At 41.1% G+C, this 24,078-nt stretch overlaps 1 protein-coding gene across 3 annotated transcripts in view; it reads right to left on the bottom strand.

The window, feature by feature from the left end:
• zbtb34 (zinc finger and BTB domain containing 34) overlaps positions 1 to 24,078 on the bottom strand; it is a 46,683-nt gene that overhangs the window by 7,912 nt on the left and 14,693 nt on the right. The window contains exon 1 of one of the 3 annotated variants that reach the window (XM_060841433.1): positions 23,167 to 23,247. The exons of 1 other annotated variant lie outside the window; for it this stretch is intronic. Coding sequence is in view for 1 of the 2 variants with exons in the window: in XM_060841432.1 (XP_060697415.1) it covers positions 23,057 to 23,082 (26 nt within the window). In the remaining variant the exon portion in view is untranslated. Of the gene's footprint in view, positions 1 to 23,056; positions 23,248 to 24,078 lie in introns of those variants that run through there. One more of the 3 variants, XM_060841432.1, reaches the window with a different exon arrangement.

Below are 24,078 nucleotides of genomic sequence, written 5' to 3'. Positions count from 1 at the left end.
ATCCCTTGTAGTTGGAGGGTTCCCAGGCGGAAGATAAGGTGCTCTTCCTCCAACCGTCGTGTTGTTATGTTCTGGCGATGGAGGATTCCAAGGACCTGCATGTCCTTGGTGGAGTGGGAGGGGGAGTTAAAGTGTTGAGCCATGGGGTGGTTGGGTTAGTTGGTCCGGGAGTCCCAGAGGTGTTCCCTGAAGTGTTCCGCAAGTACGGCCCGTCTCCCCAACATAGAGGAGGCCATATCGGGTGCAGCGGATGCAATAGAGGATGTGTGTGGAGGTGCAGGCGAATTTGTGGCGGATATGGAAGGATCCCTTGGGGCCTTGGAGAGAGGTAAGGGAGGAGGTGTGGGCGCAAGTTTTGCATTTCCTGCGGTTGCAGGGGAAGGTGCCGGGAGTGGAGGTTGGGTTGGTGGGGGGTGTGGACCTGACGAGGGAGTCACGAAGTGAGTGGTTTTTTCGGAACGCTGATAGGGGAGGGGAGGGAAATATATCCCTGGTGGTGGGGTCCGTTTGGAGGTGGCGGAAATGACGGCAGATGATATGCTGTATACGGAGGTTGGTGGGGTGGTAGGTGAGAACCAGTGGGGTTCTGTCCTGGTGGCGGTTGGAAGGGCGGGGCTCAAGGGCGGAGGAGCGGGAAATGGAGGAGATGTGGTGGAGGGCATCGTCGATCACATCTGGGGGGAATCTGCGGTCTTTGAAGAAGGAGGCCATCTGGGCTGTACGGTATTGGAACTGGTCCTCCTGGGAGCAGATGCGGCGGAGAAGAAATTGGGAATATGGGATGGTGTTTTTACAGGGGGCAGGGTGGGAGGAGGTGTAGTCTAGGTAGCTGTGGGAGTCAGTCGGTTTATAGTAGATGTCTGTGTTGATTCGGTCGCCCGAGATAGAAATGGAAAGGTCTAGGAAGGGGAGAGAGGAGTCTGAGACAGTTCAGGTGAATTTGAGGTCGGGGTGGAAGGTTTTGGTAAAGTGAATGAACTGTTCAACCTCCTTGTGGGAGCACGAGGCAGCGCCGATACAGTCATCGATGTAGCAGAGGAAAAGGTGTGGGGTGGTGCCAGTGTAGTTGCGGAAAATGGACTGTTCCACATATCCTATGAAGAGACAGGCATAGCTGGGGCCCATGTGGGTGCCCAAGGCAACTCCTTTAGTTTGGAGGAAGTGGGAGGATTGGAAAGAGAAGTTGCTCAGGGTGAGGACCAGTTCAGTCAGTCGAAGGAGGGTGTCAGTGGAAGGGTACTAGTTGGTACGGCGGGAAAGGAAGAAGCGGAGGGCTTTGAGTCCTTCGTGATGGGGGATAGAGGTGTACAGGGACTGGATGTCCATCATGAAGATAAGGCGTTGGGGACCGGGGAAGCGAAAATCATGGAGGAGGTGGAGGGCGTGGGTGGTGTCCCGAACGTAGGTGGGGAGTTCTTGGACTAAGGGGGACAGAACCGTGTCGAGGTATGCGGAGATGGGTTCGGTGGGGCAGGAGCAGGCTGAGACAATGGGTCGGCCAGGGCAGTCAGGTTTGTGGATTTTGGGCAGGAGGTAGTCCCACACCAGGTCCTAGCTCCCAGCCCCCAGCCTTGCCGGGTCTTCAGCATCCCTCCAGACCTCCCTCTCTCTGAGGATGAAAGATCAGTCCTCAGCAGAGGCCTCACCTTCATTCCCCTATGCCCTCGGATTAATGAGTTCAACACACGGCGAGACATCGAACAATTCTTCCACCGCTTCGCCTCCGTGCCTACTTTTACAACCAAGACTCTCGCCCACCCTCTGACAACCCCTTCTCCCGCCTCCAACACACCCCATCCACCTGGACACCCCGTGCTGGCCGCTTACCCGCCCTCGACACCACGACATTAACCAACTCAACCTGCCCACCCCTCTTACCCATTCCAACCTCTCACCCTAGGAACGTGCAGCCCTCCACTCCAACCCCAACCTCACCATCAAACCGGCAGACAAGGGAGGCGCGGTCGTAGTTTGGCGCACCAACCTTTATACTGCTGAGGCCAAACGCCAGCTCGCGGACGCCTCCTCCTACTGCCCCCCTGACCATGACCCCACCTCCCAACCACCAAAGCATCATCTCCCAGACCATCTATACCTCATCACCTCAGGGGATCTCCCATCCACCGCCTCCAACCTCATAGTCCCACAACCCTGCACTACCCGTTTTTACCTCCTGCCCAAAATCCACAAACCTGACTGCCCCAGCCGACCCACTGTCTCAGCCTGCTCCTGCTAAATATTTGAATGGCACCACGAAACTATACTACATAAAAAGTGCACAAGGTAGAAAATAAACCTGATCACACATTTAGCATTAGCATTATACCAATGCATCATAAACACCACATCTAAAATTTAACCACAGCCTTAAAGAAATCTTGACTGCTAAACGCATTACTACTTTAACTCTGTTCTGTTCAACTGTCGCAAAAGTTTTTACATAATTTTTCAAATAAAATTCTCAAATGAAATAGCTCAACACAAAGTTTACTGTTTGCAAAATACAAAGGTTATATTGTATAAGGTATTTGCTAACTAGAATATATCTATACAGAGGAAGATGTTGCGCCTCAGCAATGATAGCTCAAGTGAATAGTACGAAGCAATCTCAAATCAATTTAAAGTAGCCTGGCAGGCAGTTCTCCCAAACGAAGCACAATTTCATTTCTGGCCATTCATTCCCCCCTGGGGAATTCTGTACCATCTAGGTAATGTCCCATTTTTGAACAGCTTTTACTCATTGCACAGAGATTCAAGTTTGAGTTCTGAGGAAGGATCATTTGACCTGAAACGTTAACTCTGATTTCTCTCCACAAATGCTGGCAGACCTGCTGAGCTTTTCTAGCCTTTTGCTTTTGTTTCTGATTTCCAGCATCTGCAGTTCTTTCAGTTTTGATTCAAGTTTGAGGTCGTTCTCAGAACAGCGTTAGTTTGAAGGACTTAAAAAAACCTATCAAAATCAACAGCAGATGTGGGCACTGGCAAAAGATGAATCAGCAGGCAAAAAGAACATAAATAAATGCAAAATTAAACCATGTAGCCCTTCTCACCTGCTCCGCCTTTCAGTATGATCATGGTAGGTTGTCTACTTTAATTCTCTCACTATTGCCATACCCCCTAAGTTCAAGAAACCTGTCTTGCATAAGCACTTCTCCAAAGTATTCACATAGCTGAAGTCTCTCATTCTTGACACCACAGTGAATCTTTTGCATAAAAGCATTAGAAATGGGAACATATCCCTCTAGGTCTCCTCTATCATCTAATGTGGCCATGATTGATAATCTGCCTCAACTCTTTTCCCACCAATGTCCATATGCCTTGACCTCCTGAAGGTCAATAATTGTATCTCAGCCACAAATATATTAAATGGTAGAGCATCCTCAATCCTCTTAGGCAGAGGATTTTCCAGATTCACAACCTCAACTTCTCATTTCAGTCCGAAATGATTGGTGCCTTATCCTAAGCCGTACCCACTTGCTCTAGTTTCCTCAGCCAGGGAAACAACCTGCACATACCCTGCCAAGCCACTTCAGGTATCCTTCATTCCTATGCACAATGCTGAATTTCTTGTGGCAAATCATAAGACAACTCTTGCACCTTTGTAACCAATCTATGAATTTTTATTTGTCCCACCTCCAATGTAAAAGTTTCTTTAGATATAAAAGCTCTATGTATGGTCTAGCAAAAATCCCCGCATGACTTCCATATTCTTGTAATCTAATGCCTTTGTTATAAAGGCCTACATGCCATGTGTCTTCCTAACTGCTTGCTATACCTGAATGCTATCTCTGTGCATATCGTATGAATGCATCCAAGTCCATCCAAATATCTTTCACAACTACATTTTCTATCCTGACCACTGGTTCACATTATGCTCCAACTGTAACATTGTTGCTCACTGAGTAACCTTTCTATATCAGTTTGCAGCCTGTGTCCACCCTTACTTTCAGAGATACAAGCACTTGGAAGCAGCACAAAAAGAGAGAGACAAGGGGAAGAGGCAAGTGTCCAGATGAAGATGATATAATCAGAATAACCATAAATCAAAACACCCTTTTTCTTTGATAATACCCTCGTTGAAAGAGATAATTAAGAATGTCTTCAACACTCCTTTAAGAGCATCAGAACAAAGCAGGAGTAGGCAATTCAGCCCCTCCAACTGATTCTGCCATTCAACTTGATCACAGCTGATGCTACCTCAGCATCAACTCCACTTTCCTGCCCTCTCACCATATCCCTCTAACCCATTACTAATTAAAAATGTCTATCTCTTCCTTAAATTTACTCAATGCCCCAGCATCCATACTGGAGTAGCGAATTCCAGAGATTCACAATCCTTTGAGAGAAGTAACTTCTCATCTCTGAATTAAATCTGTTGTCCCTTGTCCTAAAGTTATGACCACTCATTTTAGATTGATTTTATACTATTCCTTTGCAGTATTTGCCAAAATTCCATTTTCCTTCCTTATAACCTGCTGTAAATGCTTGCTAGTTGTCTAATTTTGGCCCATTCACCCTAAGGATATCTATTTGTAATTTTTTTTACTGCAACTTATTTTAGTGTCATCTGGCCAGCATTAGATTAATAACTTGAAAGAGGCCGGTGTTTCTGAACAACAAAAATACAACATGTAGGCAGAGGTGTTATGTAGAATGGATTATCAAATCTACAAATTAAATTGGCACAGAACAAGATGCACAAAGGACAATACAATGCTTCCACTGTGAGCCATGTCAGTCAGCAGAAACATGTTTCCAACTTCAATATAAGGACCCATCCAGTATTACGTGTCGACATTATTGCAATGAGAAACCAAATAGATTTAATTACAATTAAATTGTCTTGAAATTAAATAAATATTGCACACTCACTTTGTAGAAAAGTTTTCCTCATACATTTTTTTTACTTTTGGTTTTATGATATACAGTTAATAATTGGCCACAAGTTAACTTGCCAATTGATCTGACCACCTGACAAAGCAATTTCGTGCCCCTCACCGACACCAACCCAGCAGACCAGTTCAAGTTACAACTCAGGAAGGGGGAAACTAAACAGAACTGAAATCCAAATGAAGTACATTCATAGCACAATACCACAACAATTAGCAAATTGTTAAAATATCAATTTGGTTTACTATAGACTGGTTAACCTGATCTCAGTCATTGGTAAGATTTTAAGAGTCCCTTATTAAGGATGAGACTGTGGAGTATTTGGAAGTGTGAGATAAAATAGGGTTGAATCAGACGGCTGCGTCAAGGGACATTATGCCTAACAAATCTATTAGAATTCTTCAAGAAGGTATCGAGCAAGTTATAAAAAGGGGAGACACTGAATGTGATCTATTTGGATTTTTGGAAGGTCTTTGACAAGGTGTGTACAGTGGCTGTTAAACAAGATAAGAATCCATTGTGTTAGGGGCAAGGTCCTGGCATGGATAGAGGATTAGCTGACTTAAGTGTGAGGTTATGCACTTTGGCAGGAAGAATAGAACCATAGACTATTTTCTAAACGGGGATGGACTTTGAAAATCTGAAACACGAAGGGACTTGGGAGTTCTAGTTCAGGATTCTCTTAAGGTTAACATGCAGGTTCTGCTGGTGATTAGCATTCACTTCAATAGAGCTAGAAATGTACTGCTAAGGCTGTATAGGCTCTGGTCAGACCAGAATATTGAAAGTAGTTTTAGGTCCCTAATCTAAGGATGAATATGCTGGCATTGGAGGGGATCCAGAGGAAGTTAACAAGAATGAACCTGGGGATAAAGATTTTGACATATGAGAAGTGGTTGAGGATTCTGGGTCTGTACTCCATGAAGTTTAGAAGTATGAGGGTGGATCTGATTGAAATGTACAGAATATTGAGAAGCATGGATACAGTGGATGTAGACAAGATGTTTCCATTAGGAAAGACTAGGACCCGAGGGCACAACCTCAGAATAAAGGGACGATTCTTTAGAACAGAGACGAGGTGGAATTTCTTCAGCCAGAGGGTGGTGAATCTGTGGATCTCATTGCTAAAGCTGTGGAGGCCAAGTCATTGAGTGTATTTAAGACAGAGATAGATAGGCTCCTGATTGGTAAGGGGACCAAAAGTTATAGGGAGAAGGAAGGAGATAGGTTTCTCAAACCCAATAAGCCATGACCTAATGGCAAAGCTGAACTAATAGGCTGAATTGTCTAATTCTTCTCCATTATCCTATTGTCTACAATTCTTTCTTGATACCTCAGTGGATACCAGCCTCACCCTGTATGTAACTTCGCCACAAAGATCAGAAAAATCTCATTCAAAACCTCATGTGTTCTGGCTTACCTTACCTAAGCTGGGACACTTCTTAAGTCTGCCAAAATTGTCCAAGTGTCCCCGACCCAAGGAGATGAAGAACACACTCAACCATTTGTTGACAACCCTGGTGGAAGTATGCACATGGAATTTGGGTAATTGGCCTCTAATCAGACGCACAATCCTGTAGCTTACAGATTCTCATTTAACTAACCACACCAAGAAAGGATAACCACTCAGATTAGTTAAAAATGTAATGGGAAACACAGGGAGAGAGAAATTTGGGGAAAAATCAACTTACTTCATAATCTTTTTTAAACTGACCACTTTACATTTATATGCTCAAAGAATGACTTAGTTTCATTCATTGACAGTGCCTCGCAGATGACTCTCTTCCAGTCTTGGTGAGTCCCTAGTTGGCTGTAACAGACACTTTCATAGGCTCTGTTACACTGGTGCAGTAGGTGGTTATGGAAAGTGGTGGGTGGAGTATTGGTATGGCAGTGCACTCCTTATACTGTTTTCACTTGGTCTCTGCTTCTCCCTGACAGCAAAAGTGCTCAACACCTTTCCGGTGGCACTTGGACAGTCTTGGGCCAATGATTCCCAGATGGCTGTGGGAATGCTGCACTTCATCAGTGAGGCCTTGACAGTATCACGGAAGCACTTTCTCTGTCCACCTGGGGCTTGCCTGCTATTTCTGAGCTGGGAGTACAGCACCTGCTTGGGGAGTCTCGTATCAGTCACTGCAGCCGATCAAAGGTGGTCAGTGCCTCAACGCTAGAGATGTTGGCCTGGTCAAGGACACCAGTGTTAGCGAGTCTTTTTTTCCACCAGCAGATTCACAGGATCTTCTGCAGGCAGTGTTAGTAGTACTATAATAGAGGTGTCCACTGTAGACTGTTTTATATTTAACATGCAGCCAGCTTCACAATATTTGTACTGCTGGAAACAGCTCGAATTAGTCTAATATTTAAGCAGTTGGAAAAGCTCTCGTGGCACAGTGTCAGTGTCCCTGGTTCTGAGCTTCTACTATGCCTTCGAAGTCCTGATCAGACTTGGTATTGTTGTCTCCACTGTTAAACAGCCTGTTAATGCTCACTCATGGAACTGTAATCAGCACCTTAAAATAACGTAGACATACAAAGATTGTATTGGAATAAAACAAAACAAAAACTGATAAATGTTCTAACCTGTTAATCAGCTTGATAAAGGACATGAAAAGTACTGTATACACATTTGCTCTGATCACACAGTCTTCAGAAATAAAATAGGCCAATCTTCAGGAACATAATTTATTTTTCTAATTATCATCCAGAATTCATGTATATTGTAAAATCAAACAGAAAAGTGCATGATTGGCATTCAAGGTTGGATCCATGTTTCAAGCTAGATTGTTTATGTCGTGTTATTAAAAAGATGGTTTCTGATCATTTTTCATCACTTCAATCTTTTTTTTGCAGTATTTAGTTATTTAAGCAATAACGAAGCAAAGTATTTTTGTTTTTAACCATTAAAAAAAAGCTTTGCCATAGTGATATACAAAGTTGGATTTAACAAGGCCCATCCAACTAACACCAGCTCTATGAAAGATCAGTACACAATGCAATTTCCTTGCCTATTCCATATCGTTTCATATTTTTGTTTTCAATTATTTACATGCTTAAAATAGATTGTAGATTCTGCTTCCCCTCTTCTATAAAAGAACTTTTCTCCTAATCTTTCCTTTGGCAATGATCATGAACACAAAACATGACAGCATTCAAGCATGTAATGAGTAAGTTAGTTACCGAAGCATTGACCATTGGCAATAGTTTTTCCGTTTACTTTAGCAAAACCATTTGAGTTTTAACACTTATCAGATCTCCTCTTAACCTTCTTTGTATGGAACAAAGGAGCCCTAGTTTCTCATGTGCATTTTCCTCAATGAAAAACTGAAGTATCTTCTCTGTGGGCTTGACATCCTTACAAAAGTAGGGCACCTAAAACCAGACGATGTTCTAACTGTGATACAAACAAGTATGGCAATTTTGTATTGGCTTTTGTTTTTGCATTCTACTGTCCCATTTATAAAATGTTACGCTCTTTAAAGATCCAAATGCATATATATTGAAGACTTTGGCTATGTGAACCCTAAGACACTGCTCCTTTCTAACCATGTACTGTATGTGCCATTTTCTCTCTTCGTTTTATTTATTTGCATTAACTTTCATCTGATCTTATTTCTCTATAGGCATTCAGTTTTATTTTCTGAAAATAAACCTGAAATACTAATGTTTACTGAATCACAACCATAGAAGTAGCAGGAAAACAGCCTAGATCCCTTTAGTCCATTAAATCACCACTCTTCTTCTAATAACCTCCTCTCAACCTTGCTGCTGGATTCTCTTTAAACAGCATGTGTACGAATTTTATTAAACAAACGGGCTTCCGCTTAACAAATGTTCTCTGAAACATCCACTTCATTTCCTTTATCAATGTGCTTGTTATTTCCTCAAATAGCTCAATTAAACTGGCTGAACACAACTTTCATTTGTCAAATTTATGACAGTCTTCCGAAATTAATCCACATTTGTGGGTGAGAATAACTTTCTCCCCCAACACATTGGCCCCCAGTAGTTTAACAAATACCAGATTAGACAGAATATCGAAGGTCAGCTTTCTGACAATGCTGTTTTGAATTGACATGTTGCTGTTACGTTGGCAATCCTCTAGACCTCTGTCACAACTAAGAATGCTTAAAGGATGGTGCTCAAAACCTCTGATTAACATCTCTTAGCACCCTAAAGAAACATGGTGCCCTTTTGCTTGAGTTCTCAAGTTTCCCCCAATTTTAGTTCCTTATCTAGAATTGCATTAACACACACTCGTGTGAAAACTAAGTACCTAATTACTCACTTGCATCATTGTTATGCCCTCTCCCTTTTCTTTTCTATTAAACTATTCCTTGTGTTAAAAAAGTAAATAGGCTGCGGCATTGCCCAAAATCAACTACGAAAATAAGCTTGTAACTTTAAGGGAGGTGAAGAGGTGAAAGAAATATGAGAAACTAACGCCAAAGAGCCACCTAGTGATCAGTACATACAACTGGACTGTGATAACTGATAATAAGATTGGAATGGGAAAGTTGGTAGAAAAATGAAAATGTCGGCATAAAATACATCCTGACAACCGGAAATCAATAAATTATGGATAGGTAGCACATGCTTCTTGCAAAACTTGTCAGGTCATGTGGATATTTCTCAATTTTCTATGCTCAATTTTCTTGTGTTAATAGGCTAGAATGACTTTTAAAAAAATATTTTAATTCAAATTTCTCTGATCTGATTCTGATCCACGGAGACAAGGTGCAGCCAAGTGGGCTATTGTGACAAATCATCCAGTATTCAAATCCATCTAAACCATCAACACCTCTTTTGGTTAGCACTGCTGCCTCACAGCGCCAGGGACCTGGGTTGGAATCCAGCTTTAGGCATCTGTCTGTGCGGAGTTTGCACATTCACCCAGTGTCTGCGTGGGTTTCCTCCCACAGTCCAAAGACAGGTTAGGTGAATTGGCCATGCTAAATTGCCTATAGTGTTAGGTGCATTAGGGAAAAATATAAGGTAGGGGAATGGGTCTGGGTGGGTTACTCTTCGGAAGGTCAGTGTGGATTTGTTGGGCCAAAGGGCCGCTTTCCACACTGTAGGGAATCTAATCCAAATCTGATGAAACCAATCAAGCCCATAAAGGAACATCAATGAGACAATGAGCCTGGAGATTGGCACAAAGATATGAAGAGGGTCTGCAATTGGCATTAACTTTGGGTGGCGTTCCAGGGTGTGTGGAAAATGTGTTTGCAAAGTGTGGAGAAAGAAAAGGCGGCGAAACTCAAAGAATATTGCAAACAACCACACCAAGAAGAAGAAACTAAGTCTGAAAAAATCCAAGGTAACAACAAAGCTGACAGACACTAAGTCCTCTGGGAGAAGTGAGGTGAAGACAACCAAGCAGAAGTAAAGAAAACCATGTACTCACCTGACAAAATCCAACATGTCTAACTGCTTCAGTGGACTCAACCCAGCCTGATCAGCTGCACAGCTAGAGTTCTTTACCACATTTGGGGTACGGTGAGTCAGGACAACTGCGTCTGATGAATCTCAAAACTGCGTTTAAATTGGTGAGCACAATCCCAAGACCTTAGAGTCCCAACTTAGTTAGTGGGAGACAAGTGGTATCAGGGCATTGCAAGTCTGCATAGTTGTGTATTGTTGTTTTATTTTTTAAAACAAATATTAATAGAGATTATTTGCCCTCAAACGATTGTCTGCTGCCTTTTCATTGTATCCTGATTAATTTGTCCAATGCCTAGAACCAAGATTAGATTCCCCAGAGTGTGGAAACAAAGCCCTTGATCCCACGTAACCCACTCAGACCTATTTCCCAAAATCTGTTTTGACATTGAATCCTGTCTTTCAGCCTATCATAGACATTCCGTTTTGTTCTTGCTTCAGCAATCCATTTTTCCTGACACTGTATTTCAAGACTGTTACCTAGTGATGTACCTAACACTATGGGCAATATAGCATGACCAATTCACCTGACCTGCATATCTTTGGGATGTGGAAGGGAACCGAAGCACCCCAGAGGAAACCCACACAAACACGGGGAGAATATGCAAACTCCACACAGACAGTCGCCCACAGCCGGAATCGAACCTCGGTCGCTGGTGCTGCGAGGCAGCAGTGCTAACCACTGAGCCATTGCACCGCCCCAAAGGCTGGGAGTGATTCGAACTGCTTAGAAGTCAGAGGTAAAACTAACAGAAAACCAAAATCATGACAATTGCTGTGCTGTACAACATACTCCCAAGACTTGAAAGAACAATCTGCAAGAAAGATTGTTTGCAATGATCAAAATGTAGCTTTCTCAATTTCATTTAGGCCTTTAGGCATTTATTACTTTTAGGCAAAGTTATTCCTGCATATATAGGAACTCAGCTAACCATTATGATTTGAAATGCATAATCTGAAAGGGAAGTGAAAGCAGATTTAATAGAAATTTTCAAAAGGCAATTGAATATTTACTTGAAGGACTAACTTGGTGCTATGAGGGGAAAGGTTGTGTGTGATGCTAAATAGGGTGGTGCTTTCGACGTGCATCAGACAAAATGGCTTTGTTACTGAAAAGTTAAAATTAGGTAGTCCCAAGTTTCTTTTGATACGTTCTTGAATTGGTTAATTTAATACCTGGAATATGAACTTATCCATCTCAACTACAGGCAAAATCCAGAAATTGGTGAAGTAATAAATTATGGTATTTTTTTTTATTCTTACCAGCACTTTCCACCAACTCCACAACCCCCAAGTACTCCTGAACCTTAGTTTGACATTTAAGTAAAGGAGCATATGACATATGTATGCAAATCTACATTAAATTGGTATTTTGACATCTTAACCATATAGCCTTAAGACTACAAATTAGATCTAAGACTATTACAATGCATACTCTACATTCCATGTGACCATGAGCCACTTTTCACAATGTACAATGCCACTATTGTAGTCATTTTCACACACTGGCTGCAAGTAAATGCTATGTTTCAACTGAAAGAAACAGAATCCTTTATTGGTGCAAGATCAAAACACTGAAGAGGTTGGCAATCTGAAACAAAATTGAAAAACGCTGCAAACACTTAGTAAGTCAGGCAATATCCGTGGAGAGAAAAATGGGAATAATGGCCTTTCACAGAACTGTAAAAAGTTTGAAGTGTAACAGTCTTGAAATACAGTGTCAGGAAAAATGGATTGCTGAAGCAAGAACAAAACGGAATGTCTATGATAGGCTGAAAGACAGGATTCAATGTCAAAACAGATTTTGGGACAAGGCTAGGAAAGGTGGGAGCGGAGTGGGGTAGGGAGCTAATGATGGGACAACTAATGATATAAAACAGCAGTATTAAATGGGAAGAGCAATTAATATTTGCTGTCCAAAATATCATGAACTGTGGCTGTAGTCCAAAACTATTGAACTCATTGGTGAGCTAAGGCTGTGAAGTGCCTAATTGAAAAAAGAAGTGCGGTTCATTGAGTTTCACTGGCACTATGTAGGAGACCAAGGACAGGGAGGTCAATGTGAGAATTGAGTACAGAATTAAAATGGGACAACAGGAAGATCGAGGTCTCATTTGCAGAATAAATGGAGGTGATCCATAAAGCAATTGCCCAGTCAGTGATTAGGTTTCCCAATGTAGATAAGTTACATCATGAGCAAAGAATGCAACAAACTACATCAAAAGTACTACAACTTTCAGCTAAAAGGTGTGTTTGGGGCCTTGAATGGTGGGAACTGAAAAGGCAGGTGTTACATTTCCTGTGCTGGTACAAGAACGATGTGCAAAATTTCAGGAGATTTCCTTTGAGAGGGAAAGGCAGAAAACAGGAAAGTATACAGGCTGGTTAGCTTGATGACCAGGGGAAAGATGTTAGAATTGATCATTAAAGAGATTATAGCTGCACAATTAAAAACCTAACATAATTGGAAATAATCAGCATGTGTTCAAAGGGAAATCAGGTTTCAACAAATTTATTAATTTCTTTGAAGAAGTAACTTTGGATAAAAGGAGCTGTACATTATGGATTTCCAGGAGCATTTCTATCATGCCACATCAAAGATTATTGTGAAAAATAAAGGCTCTAGTTTAGGGGGTTACATATTAGCATGGATAGAAGATTGGCTGCCAGGCAGAAAGTAGAGTATGTATAAATGGGTCTTTATCTGATTGCCATGATGTGACAAATGGAGGCACACAGGGCCTCAACGTTTTACTATTTACATCAATGACTTAGATGAGGGGAGCAAAGCCATGGTACTAAGTTTGCAGAGAATGCCAAGAAAGGTAGGAAAATAGGTTGTGGACACGATATAAGGAAGTTGCAAACAAATAATAGGTTGCATGAATGGGCAGAAGTCTGGTATAATGCGACAAAATATGAACTTGATCACATTGGTAGGAAGAATTTTTTAAAAATTCATCAGACAGAGAATGATGACAGAATTCTGAGGTGCTCCTTTGAAGGTGTTGTGGTATGAAGCACAAAACATTAGTATGCAGGTATGGCACATAATCTAGAAGGCAAATGCAATGTCAAATTGCAAGAGGAATTGAACATAAAAACAAGGACATTATCCTTCAGTTATACGGGGCATTCGTGAGATCACATCTTGAATAATGTGCGCAGTTTTGGTTTATTTATTTAAGGAAGGAAGTAAATGCATTAGATGCAGATCAGAGGACTTTTACTATAATGTTTACCAGGAATGAGTGGGTTTTCTTATGGTGATAGGTTGGACAGGCAGGTTTGTTTCCACTGAAGTTTAAGAGTGACGGGTGACTTGATTGAACTGTGTTAGTTCAGTTGGCTGGACAGCTGGTTTGTAAAGCAGAGTAATGCTAACATTATGGGCTCAATTCGTACACTGGTTGAGGTTACTCTTCTTCTCAACCTCACCTGAGGTGTGGTGACCCTCAGGTTAAACTATCCTAGTTGCCCTATGGTCTGGTAGGACAATACTAACTTTGCCTTTATAAGATCCTGAACTGTCTTGACAAGGTGGACATGGAAGATGCTTTCTCTGATGATCAGTCCAGAACTGGAGATATTGCTTTAAATTTAGGGTCATCCTTCAGAGCAGAGATAAGGAGCATCTCCTTCTCTGAGAGTTGCATAACTTTGAAACTGTGCCTCAGAAAATGAAGAAGGGAGGGTCATTGAGTATTTTTAAGGCAGAGGTGATAGATTGTTAGGCATAGGAATCAAGGGTTATTAGGGTAGCTATGAATGTGGAATTCCAAACAAACAGATCAGCCACGATCTTACTGAATGGTGGAGAAGGTTAGAAATGCCAAATACCGTAGTCGGCTTCTGCACCTATTTTGTAAGCTTGTTGTACTTGTATGTTGGGTAAAGCCACCAAAGTCCCAAAGGGCTGTTCTCTCAAAGAGATGACTGGTGGTGAGCTTAATCTGTTTACCAAGCTTCAGGCAAAGAATGAGGCACGACCTTCAAGGTGACCTCAACAGGGAAAGCAATTGAATTGCATTGTAGGCGTCACTCTTCAGCACAAACCAGCTGCCTGTTCATATGCTAGAGGTATGACCAGTTAGAGCCTGCAGAATGACTGGAAATCAGCGATAATTCATGGTTCAATGGAGGTAGGAGAAGGCATCAGCAAATTATTTTCAACCTCCTTAAAAGGTCAATTTGTGAAACAAGAGGAGGAGATTAAAGTGAATGCATGCAACAGAAGAATTTGGCCAGCCAACATCATGCCTGTTTTCCCCCAGTCAAAAGATAAAGGGGTCAAAAAGTCCACATTGAAGTCCAAGTGCAAAATTAATTGTGAAAATTTGATTTGTTCTATTTTGGGGCAATGTCCTGGCTAAAGAAGTGGATTAGAGGCAATGGAAGAAAAGCTCAACCATACAAAGCTCAAAATTCATTTAAGAGGGTAACAAAATTCAGCATTTGCTCAGGAGTGATCGCTCGGGACCATGGAGGTGTGGTCTGAACAAAAAGACTCAGAAGTTGAAGGTGGAATGCGAAACTCTGTCTTTTCCAATGATACCTTCACTCTCACACATGAAGAATCCTTTGCATCTTCCTATCATGTCTTAATGTTATGTGTTGCTGCCTACAAATGCGTGATAAAACTTATGCACAATGTGAGTAATGTCTGCAACACTGAATGAGATGAATGCAATCTTTAGTCATGCGACACTGGTGTGGCACATAGTATCATAATGCAGAAAGCAGTGTATGCTCAAAATACCTTTCTTGGTTGTCACAATATACAGTAAACTTAAGTTGAACCCAAAAGCATGTTTCTGCTGATACAAACTATATTTATTGGAAGTGATGTAAAGGAAACAGAACTGGTTGAAACTATTTAGTGACAAAGTTAGCATAAACAGCAACTACCATGTGCAATTACACTGGAAAACAATTCAACGCCAAAACCTTTTTAAAAAATCCTCATCAATCTTCTCCTCTGAAATCACTGATTACTTGCTGATAATATTCCATTCCAGTAGCAGTACTCGAGCTGATTTTTCATAACACAAAGTATTAGTAGACTACTTTATGTTAGAGGTAGATCCCAATTCTTTCTTCACCTAGTCCTAGAATGCACAACTTTAGCAAGGCATAAATAACTCAAATCACAACTCGTTCCCTTTTCCTACCTGGAAGCGCTGTCATCTTCTGTACTATTTTTGCTGCTGGCACTTTAATCAGTATTAATTGACCGAACAGACACCAGAATTCAGGCTGTCATCTTCTTTGTCCACGTGATCTACTTTGCAATGGTAGTTGAAAGTGTTACATCGTCTCCATTGCTGTACCATTACATGGACTCTCTTAGCCAGGATCGATCCCTAACTTTACAGAATACTCGCTATCCACCTGAAAACAACTATTCGTAGTTATGCACATTGCATATCTCTTGATCATGCCTCATCGAATGCAGGTATGAATGCACGAACAAGTATTCAATGGTGCTAGGTCTCACATTTGGACCAATTTCAATGAAACTATTATTTTGGGACTGGCCTGTAAAAACTCAACAGGGCTTAGTTTTTGTTCATTTTCAGCTCTACAAACAATACAACTGTACAAGAATGAACAGAGGTAGGCCACACAGCCCCTTGAACTAAGATTATGGCTGGTTTGATCTTGGCCTCAATCACTTTCCTGTCTGTTTCCTATAACTCACGGTTCCCCAATATTTTAAAAATCAGTCTACTGGCCTTTAATACGTTCAATGACAGCCTCCACTGTTCTCTGGGGGCTAGAGAACTCCCAAGATTTGCAGCTCTCAAGAGAAGAAATTCTCATCTCTTAATCAACGCCATCTTCTTCTGAGGTATGACTCCTAGTTCTTTATAACACTGCACGTGTGAACAGAATTAGGAACTTCATAGAACAACATAAGTGCAGAGTTTAGTTTATTTACATTCCACAATGAGTAATGCTATCAGTTGAAGTAGTGAAAAATTAACAGGAAAATATTCTAACTGTAGGACAAGCTCAACATGTCTAAGTATAGGAAATATTTTAATTTCTAGCCCACACAAATGAAGAGGAATCCTGCACTCCTGTAAAAATTATTTTTCATGCTGGGTAACAGACCCCATGCGGCAAAACATTCTGCGATTTTCTTTTGTCAAAGTGAGAGATCACAACTGTGCTTTATACACAAAAAAAGTTAAACCAGCTAAAAGGTATTCTTCTTTTTGACAATCTAGAAATCATAATATTCTTATGTCATTTTACTATCTCTTAGTAAGATACAGTCCAGTCTGATCTAGATTGCCTTATCAGCTGGTATTTAAATGTTCAGCTACTTTTTGTTGCTGTATTAAAAGCCTCCCAAGGATAACCTTAGGAAGAATATAATGCAGATAATGTGATTGTGCAGAATAAATATATCCTTATACAACAGAAAACCATTTCCAACTTATGTGACAGTTTTCCTTGAAAAGTTAGAAAGTCATGCCTAACAAATCAAACTAGAGTCATTTAATATCAAGAAGTGGAACAGAGGGGTAAGAGACTATTTCATTACAAATGTGACTACAGCTTAAATCTGACACCATGCGCAGATTCAAGATCTTGGGCTGACACTGAAGCTTAAATACCAGGTGAGGACTCTTTCCGAAAATGAAAGATAGTCCAAATATCATTCTGATGAACCAGGAAGCCCCAGGTTGACTAGGACAAAGAATATCAAACTGCCTAATCTCTCTCTTTTTAGCTGGATCAAAGAAGGGGTAAATTTATCACTAATCGTTAACAGAAATATTACATTTAATACACAATGTTTATGCCCTCTCAAGCCTGTCCAATATCTCAAGTCCTGAACATCTGGCTTCATGGAAGCTTGGTTACATTGTTAGGGCATGTTGTTAAAAAGTGAAGGCTTCTATTCAAGTTAACTTTACAAGTGAGCATGATTTGGAGATGCCGGTGTTGGATTGGGGTGTACAAAGTTAAAAATCACACAACATCAGGTTATAGTCCAACAAGTTTAATTGGCAGCACTAGCTTTCGGAGCGACGCTCCTTCACAACCACCTGATGAAGGAGCGGCGCTCCGAAAGCTAGTGCTTCCAATTAAACCTTTTGGACTATAACCTGGTGTTGTGAGATTTTTAACTTTTTACAAGTCAGCAGTACTGAAACCTATTTACAGCATGATTTAAATATTTTGATAATTAACACTACTATTGGTTGGAGTTTTTGCTTTCAAATGGTCAAGAATGTTCTGAGTTCAAGATCTACTACAGCCTTGAGAGCATACTCGAGAACCAGCACAATTCTGAACGACTGTTGCACTGATTAATGGGAGACAGATTAAAATGAAGTCCTGTCTGCTGCCTTAGTTGAACCTAAGAGATCCAATAGCACAATTCAACGTGGAGTAAAGGATTTTGGGTCACCTGGCTAACATTCATCTTTCAATGAGAATAGATTGTCTGGTCATTTATCTCATTCATATTTATTGGAACTTGCTGTTTCCCAAATGATTGCTGCATTTCTCTTGAACACTGACTACATTTCAAAAATATCTCATTAAGCTATGAAACACCCTGGGAACCTTCTGAAAATATCAAATGCCCTATATAGATGATAAAGATTTATCAGGCCAGTTCCTTTAAAAATTGTTTAAAAAAACAAAAACTTCCATTAAAATTAATTATCCATTAAAACACAGCACAACAGACTAGAAATAAAACACTATTTTGCACCACTGATAGTGTTTCATATGGTGACTTGGACCCATGGTGTTCTTGCCTTATAGGCCTTTCACACTTCATCAATGCTATAATTAGCTTCATCGCATTGCTGCATAGCAACATTTCATTTACAATGGTTAACCTTATTTCCAAATGCAAGACATTGAGGATACTTCAGAAAAAACCCTGTGACAATTTTATCTCAAGTTGTGAATCTTCCTGTAATTCACCACTTTAATACTTTAGGTGTTATATCACATGTTTAATACATTTTCAATAGATCTTACTTCAAATACAACATTCTTTTCAGCTCTAAACCTTTTTTAAATTATATGGGGAAGGAAAATTAAAGTCTGGCATCACAAATTTGAGAAAAGTAATAGATCTACAGTGCATAAAAATAGTAAATGGTAACAGATGCTTCAGTCAATTTAGGCAATAATCAAATTGCAGGATTTAGAGGTTCCACGTTAACTATTTGACCTATGCTCTTGGCTTTATGATTAGATAATTCAGGAAGGAATCTTTTTTTCTCTATTTCCAAAGTGACACTGTACCTACAAAGAGTGACAAAATTCCAAGAGCAATGGCCAGCATTAAAAAAAATTTGATATGGTGGACCACATGAAAAATCTTCACTTAACTAGTACCTTAGTCATTGATAAATACCTGAAAAGGACATTCACAGGGGGCAGCAAGTGACACAGAATGAAAAATAATATTAGGGCAGGTCATAGAGTCAGAGATGTATAGCATGGAAACAGACCCTTCGGTCCAACCCATCCATGCCGACCAGATATCCCAAGCCAATCTCGTCCCACCTCCCAGAACCCAGCCCATATCCCTCCAAACCCTTCCTATTTATATACCCATCCAAATGCCTCTTAAATGTTGCAATTGTACCAGCCTCCACCACATCCTCTGGCAGCTTATTCCATACACGTACCACCCTCTGCATGAAAAGGTTGCCCCTTAGGTCTCTTTTATGTCTTTCCCCGCTCACCCTAAACCTATGCCCTCTAGTTCTGGACTCCCCAACCCCAGGGAAAAGACTTTGTCTATTTATCCTATCCATGCCCCTCATAATTTTGTAAACCTCTATAAGGTCACCCCTCAGCCTCCGACGCTCCAGGGAAAACAGCCCCAGCCTGTTCAGCCTCTCTCTGTAACTCAGATCCTCCAACCCTGGCAAAATCCTTGTAAGTCTTTTCTGAACCCTTTCAAGTTTCACAACATCTTTCCGATAGGAAGGAGACCAGAATTGCACGCAATATTCCAAGAGTGGCCTAACCAATGTCCTGTACAGCCACAACATAACCTCCCAACTCCTGTACTCAATACTCTGATCAATAAAGGAAAGCATATCAAAGCCTTCTTCACTATCCTATCTACCTGCGACTCCACAAAAGGCAGGTTTCAAGAAGAAAATACAGAAGTGGGAGGGTTTAGAGCTTATGGCCGAGATGACTGGAAACATGACTGGTAAAAAAGAAGAAGTGGAGTAAGGAATACAAGAATTCTGTGTGTTTGAAGAGGCTACAGAGCTCAGCACAATTGTGTGACATTCAAAATCAAGTGGTGGTGGAACAGGTGGCTCTCAAGTCAGTGAATACAGGGCAACGTTCTACAGGTTAAGATACAGATTAAGACAGTACCAGCTGTGGATATGGTCAAGTTTACGGAGAGTGGAAGAGAAGAGGCCAACCAGAAGGCCTGAGAATAACGCAGTTGGAAACTACTTGGCACCCAGAACATTACATCAGGCAAAGTTTTGAAGCAAATGTAGACTAAGAGGAGATGGTAAAGCCAGCCATGTCAAAGGCTGCATTATTGTGACTTAATTAGGACCATTTCAGTGCCCAGAGGGATCGAAATATCATATTATAACAAAGAGGAGCATGATGTTGGGGCAGACAGTACATTCAAGTATTTGAAAGGCAAGTGATTATGGAGCTGGGGAGTAATTTGCAGGATAAAAACCAAGTTTATTTTCCCCCAAAATCAGGTGATAATAACAGACCTGAAAGTGGATGGTCTATTTATGGTGTCATCTAACAAGGAGGCTAGCTAGGAAGGAAAGTGGATGATCAGAAGTTTAACATGCTTAGGATTGAGAGCAAAAAATTGGTCTCAAGGAAAATATGATCTCACAGAAGGCAGGAGGGGAAAAAAAGGGAGAGAAACTAGGTTAAGGGAATGTTATATTGATGAGCGAGTGGAAGGAAAGGAAATGATAAAGACTACTGAATGAATGGTTTCAACATTACTCAAGTTATTGCAGGCTTTGCATTAGTTGAAGGTAAAGGTGGGAAAGGAATTTAAGTAGATGAATGAGGATGGAGAAAAGAAAGAGGGTATTGTCTTTGCATTTTAGAATGTTTGGATATTTAACAATTCAGATAAAGAGCAGGACCAATAAAACACACCAATACACGTTAATACTGGTTTCCTTAATTTCGCTTCTGACACTCCTATACTTGCTTCTAGACCACCTCTGAGTGTTTAATTTTCACATCATTTTAAATTACAGTTTGGTGAAAGTCAACAGTACTTTCTAAAACTCAAACCTTAGAAGATGTTTTATATTCACTCTTTTGTTCAAGTGAGAAAAGCTATCTCCCAACTCAAAACAACATTACAAAAATTCTACCTTATACTTATGTTGATCCTTCTCAAGGATTGGCCACCTGGCTGTCAATTTGTCACAATTTACTCAGATTTTGTAAGTAAGCCTGCCCCTCACACATTCAGCTCAGTCCCATACCTACAAAATTATGGAATTGTAAAACTTGAATTCCACAGATGCAGAATCAGAAAGCACTGAAATATCTGGAGGTTTTTTGAAAAATATTATGTAGTTACAAATCTAAGTGTTCATTTAGCATAATTTCCTTCTACATGCCCAATCTTTCTAAATTCCCTGGGTTATCTACTATGTTGTGAGAACATGCTCAATGCTACATTGTAAACTGGTGTCAAAGGTTGCACAGGAACAAACAAGTGGTGCCTCATTCAAAATTATCCCCACCATGAAGCACAAGCCTTCTCGCCGCACCTCACTAAATAAGCAGATTCGAATTGAGGAACTCACCATGTGGGAAATTGAAGAGTATATGCTGCTCAGTTTGGAACATTGCATCCCCAGCATAACAATGCCAAATATATAATTTTATGACTATACTTCTCCAGAATGTGAATGTTAGGGATAAGTGAAACAAAGTTCAAGGGTGACAAAAAACTGGAATCTCCTTAAAAGCAGCAGGGAAGTAAAATGTAGGTAAACCAAAACAAAACTTTAAACAAAAAGATAATTAAGGCACTGATGTTTGATTAATTATAATTCTCCCTTTATAAAATATGTGCAATAAAAAACATATACACAGGGCTAAATAGCTTTAACAAAAGTCATCAAAATGGTGGCTTATGCTACAGCTTGTAATATTTACTGTGTGACCAGACACCAACAGAAAATCAAAAAAGATCAGGTTTTCAATCAAGAAACCACAGACATGGTGAAGCTGCTACAGTTGCCACTGATTCTGAAAACAGCTCACCAGATATGACCATGTTCAAATTACCTTTTTGATTTGAAATTAAAAGTTATTCAGAATCAAAGCGATATCATAGTCTTGGGATTGGGGAAAACGAAAGATTAAATAACGTCTTTTGTGTTATATCGTTCGATGATATAGCGTGAGTAAGGGAATGTGAAGAAAACATTCCGGCAAATACTTGCTGGGGTAAGTGCCTATTCCATACCACAACATTCTATAGTGCTAATCAGGATTCTGAAAGCTCAACTATGAATAACACAAAAACAATGTCATTGAGGTCACATGAGTATATTTCAAAAGCACAAGTGACTTCAGATGAAAATAAACATCCATCGTGATTTAAAATAATCATAAATGCTTTCACAATGACAAAAATGAAATCTCTATATTGGTAATTTCTTAGCATGAAAAATCACATACAAAACAGCAACGAAGATGTGGGAAATAATCTTAATTTTGCAGTGCACAACTCAATGCTAGCTTCACTTGGGAATTCTACTTTGAGCTTTTTTTTTGATTAACATCCTTCTCAAAATGTTTTTCAAATCTGGACATGAAGACAACAAAACGAAACCCAAGCCTCGTACATACAAACAAAAAGTGCATTTCATCACAATGTAACGGGGAAAATAAGGTTAATCTGTTTTTCCAGTTACAAACTTTTGTTCTCTGTTGCAAATGAAAATGTTCATGGCCATGTACTTTGAGGAAACTGCGATTACAAGGTCAGCTTTACTGAGAAAGGGACGAGCTTACTTTAAACACTTTAGGTACGGGCAGCAGTTAGGACAGTGTTGATCTTGGCCGGATGATCTACACTACGATCAACAAATGGCCACTCGTTTCACTTTTAAAACGCGGAGGGGGTCTCCTGCAACTTTGTCGTTTTGGTGAACAGAGTTACAAACAGATAAGCTGACAAACGAGCAGATTTTGTTTTTTGATCAGAGCGCTTGAGAATGTTCTGAAGGACATGTCTAGGGCCTGGAAATTGCCTCGTGGGTGTTTATTTCCCTTGCAAATCGCAGGGCAGTTTGCTTTGAAAAACAAAATGCAACTGTTGTCAACATTTCCTCACAAAGGACAGGAGCGCGTCACGAACAACCCCTTCTGTTATTTAACTCTCCCCAATTGTTACGATGATTACAATTCAGAGCTTCTCGCCGGGCACGGGCAACGGGCTGACTGGGGCATTTTACCAAACATAAATAAACTGCTTTAAACTTGAAATGGGAGGGGACGACACTGAAGTGACAGAGTTTTTTTTTGGTTGGGGGGGGGGTGCACCAAATTAAAAATAGGTTGTCAATGAAATAAGGACAAGGGGGGGGGGAAAGCAGACGGTAATAACGAAGGAGGAAACTTGTGCTGCGGTGCAGCCTGTGTATGGAGTATGTGAGAGTGGTGAGGGGCTCCGAGCACAGAAACAACTCAGGAAAGCACTTACTTGGTTCCTAACTTCACATACAACATGGAGGCCCGGCCCTGCTGTGCTCTCGCTCAAACCAGCTGCTCACTTTCTCGGTAGCCGGCCGCCACCACGCATTGCATACTTACTCCGCCTTGCCGTGCTGCGAGGTTTGCCTGGGTTTGTTTCTCACATCTTTTCTTTTTGTTTTTCTCTTCACTTTCCCACCCACCCCCCTCCCCAACCCGGCTCTGGCGCTGCCCAGGCCTCACATACAGAGCCCTTCCCCCCCCCGCCCACCCCCATCCAACTAACCGTCCCGACCCCGGAACTGAATCCGCCGAAACACCGTCAACCCCCACATTTCCGGTAGGGGAACCCCCACCCCGTCCCCGAGTGCGGAGCCGAAGGCTCGGGGTGCCCGAGCTCGGAGCCCGAACTCAGAGCCGAAACCGATGGAACCCGAACCCTGAGCCGAAGGAGCCCGAGCTCGAAGCCGAAACCGATGGAACCCGAAACCGATGGAACCCGAGCCCTGAGCCGAAGGAGCCCGAGCTCGGAGCCGAAGGAGTCCGAGCTCTGAGCTGATCACTGGTAACCCCAAGGCTGTTGATAATCTTCAAAGAATCAGTGATGGTATTGTCAAGGGACAATAGTTATATCTCATATTAAAAAGTCATTATCCTGCACCTGTGTAGCCCAAATGTTATTTGCAATTTTTTTAGCCCAAACTTGGATATTGTCTAGATTTGTTGCATTGAACATGGATTGCTTCAATATCTCAGAATTATGCCATACACTGTGCAATCTTCAGCAAAAATTCCCAATTCTGACCTGATGGTCATACCTATGATGCGTCCCCGAGGAAATACTGGGCTCTTATTAGAGAGTGGTAATGTCCCAGGAGGCCCATTTTCAAGTCCCACTTGCTCGAGGGAGGTGTAAAAATATCCCTGAACAAGCTGATGAGAAAATATTTACACTGAGAAATTCCACCAGTGATATCCCAGAGGTTAGCTGACTGACCTCCAACAGCTGCGACTATCTTCCTTAATGCCTGG

This window comes from Hemiscyllium ocellatum, chromosome 21 (genome assembly GCF_020745735.1).
Source record: "Hemiscyllium ocellatum isolate sHemOce1 chromosome 21, sHemOce1.pat.X.cur, whole genome shotgun sequence".
In the NCBI taxonomy this organism is placed as follows: domain Eukaryota; kingdom Metazoa; phylum Chordata; class Chondrichthyes; order Orectolobiformes; family Hemiscylliidae; genus Hemiscyllium; species Hemiscyllium ocellatum.
The sequence above is the reverse complement of the archived record's forward strand: the minus strand, read 5'-3'. Positions and strand labels throughout refer to the sequence as shown.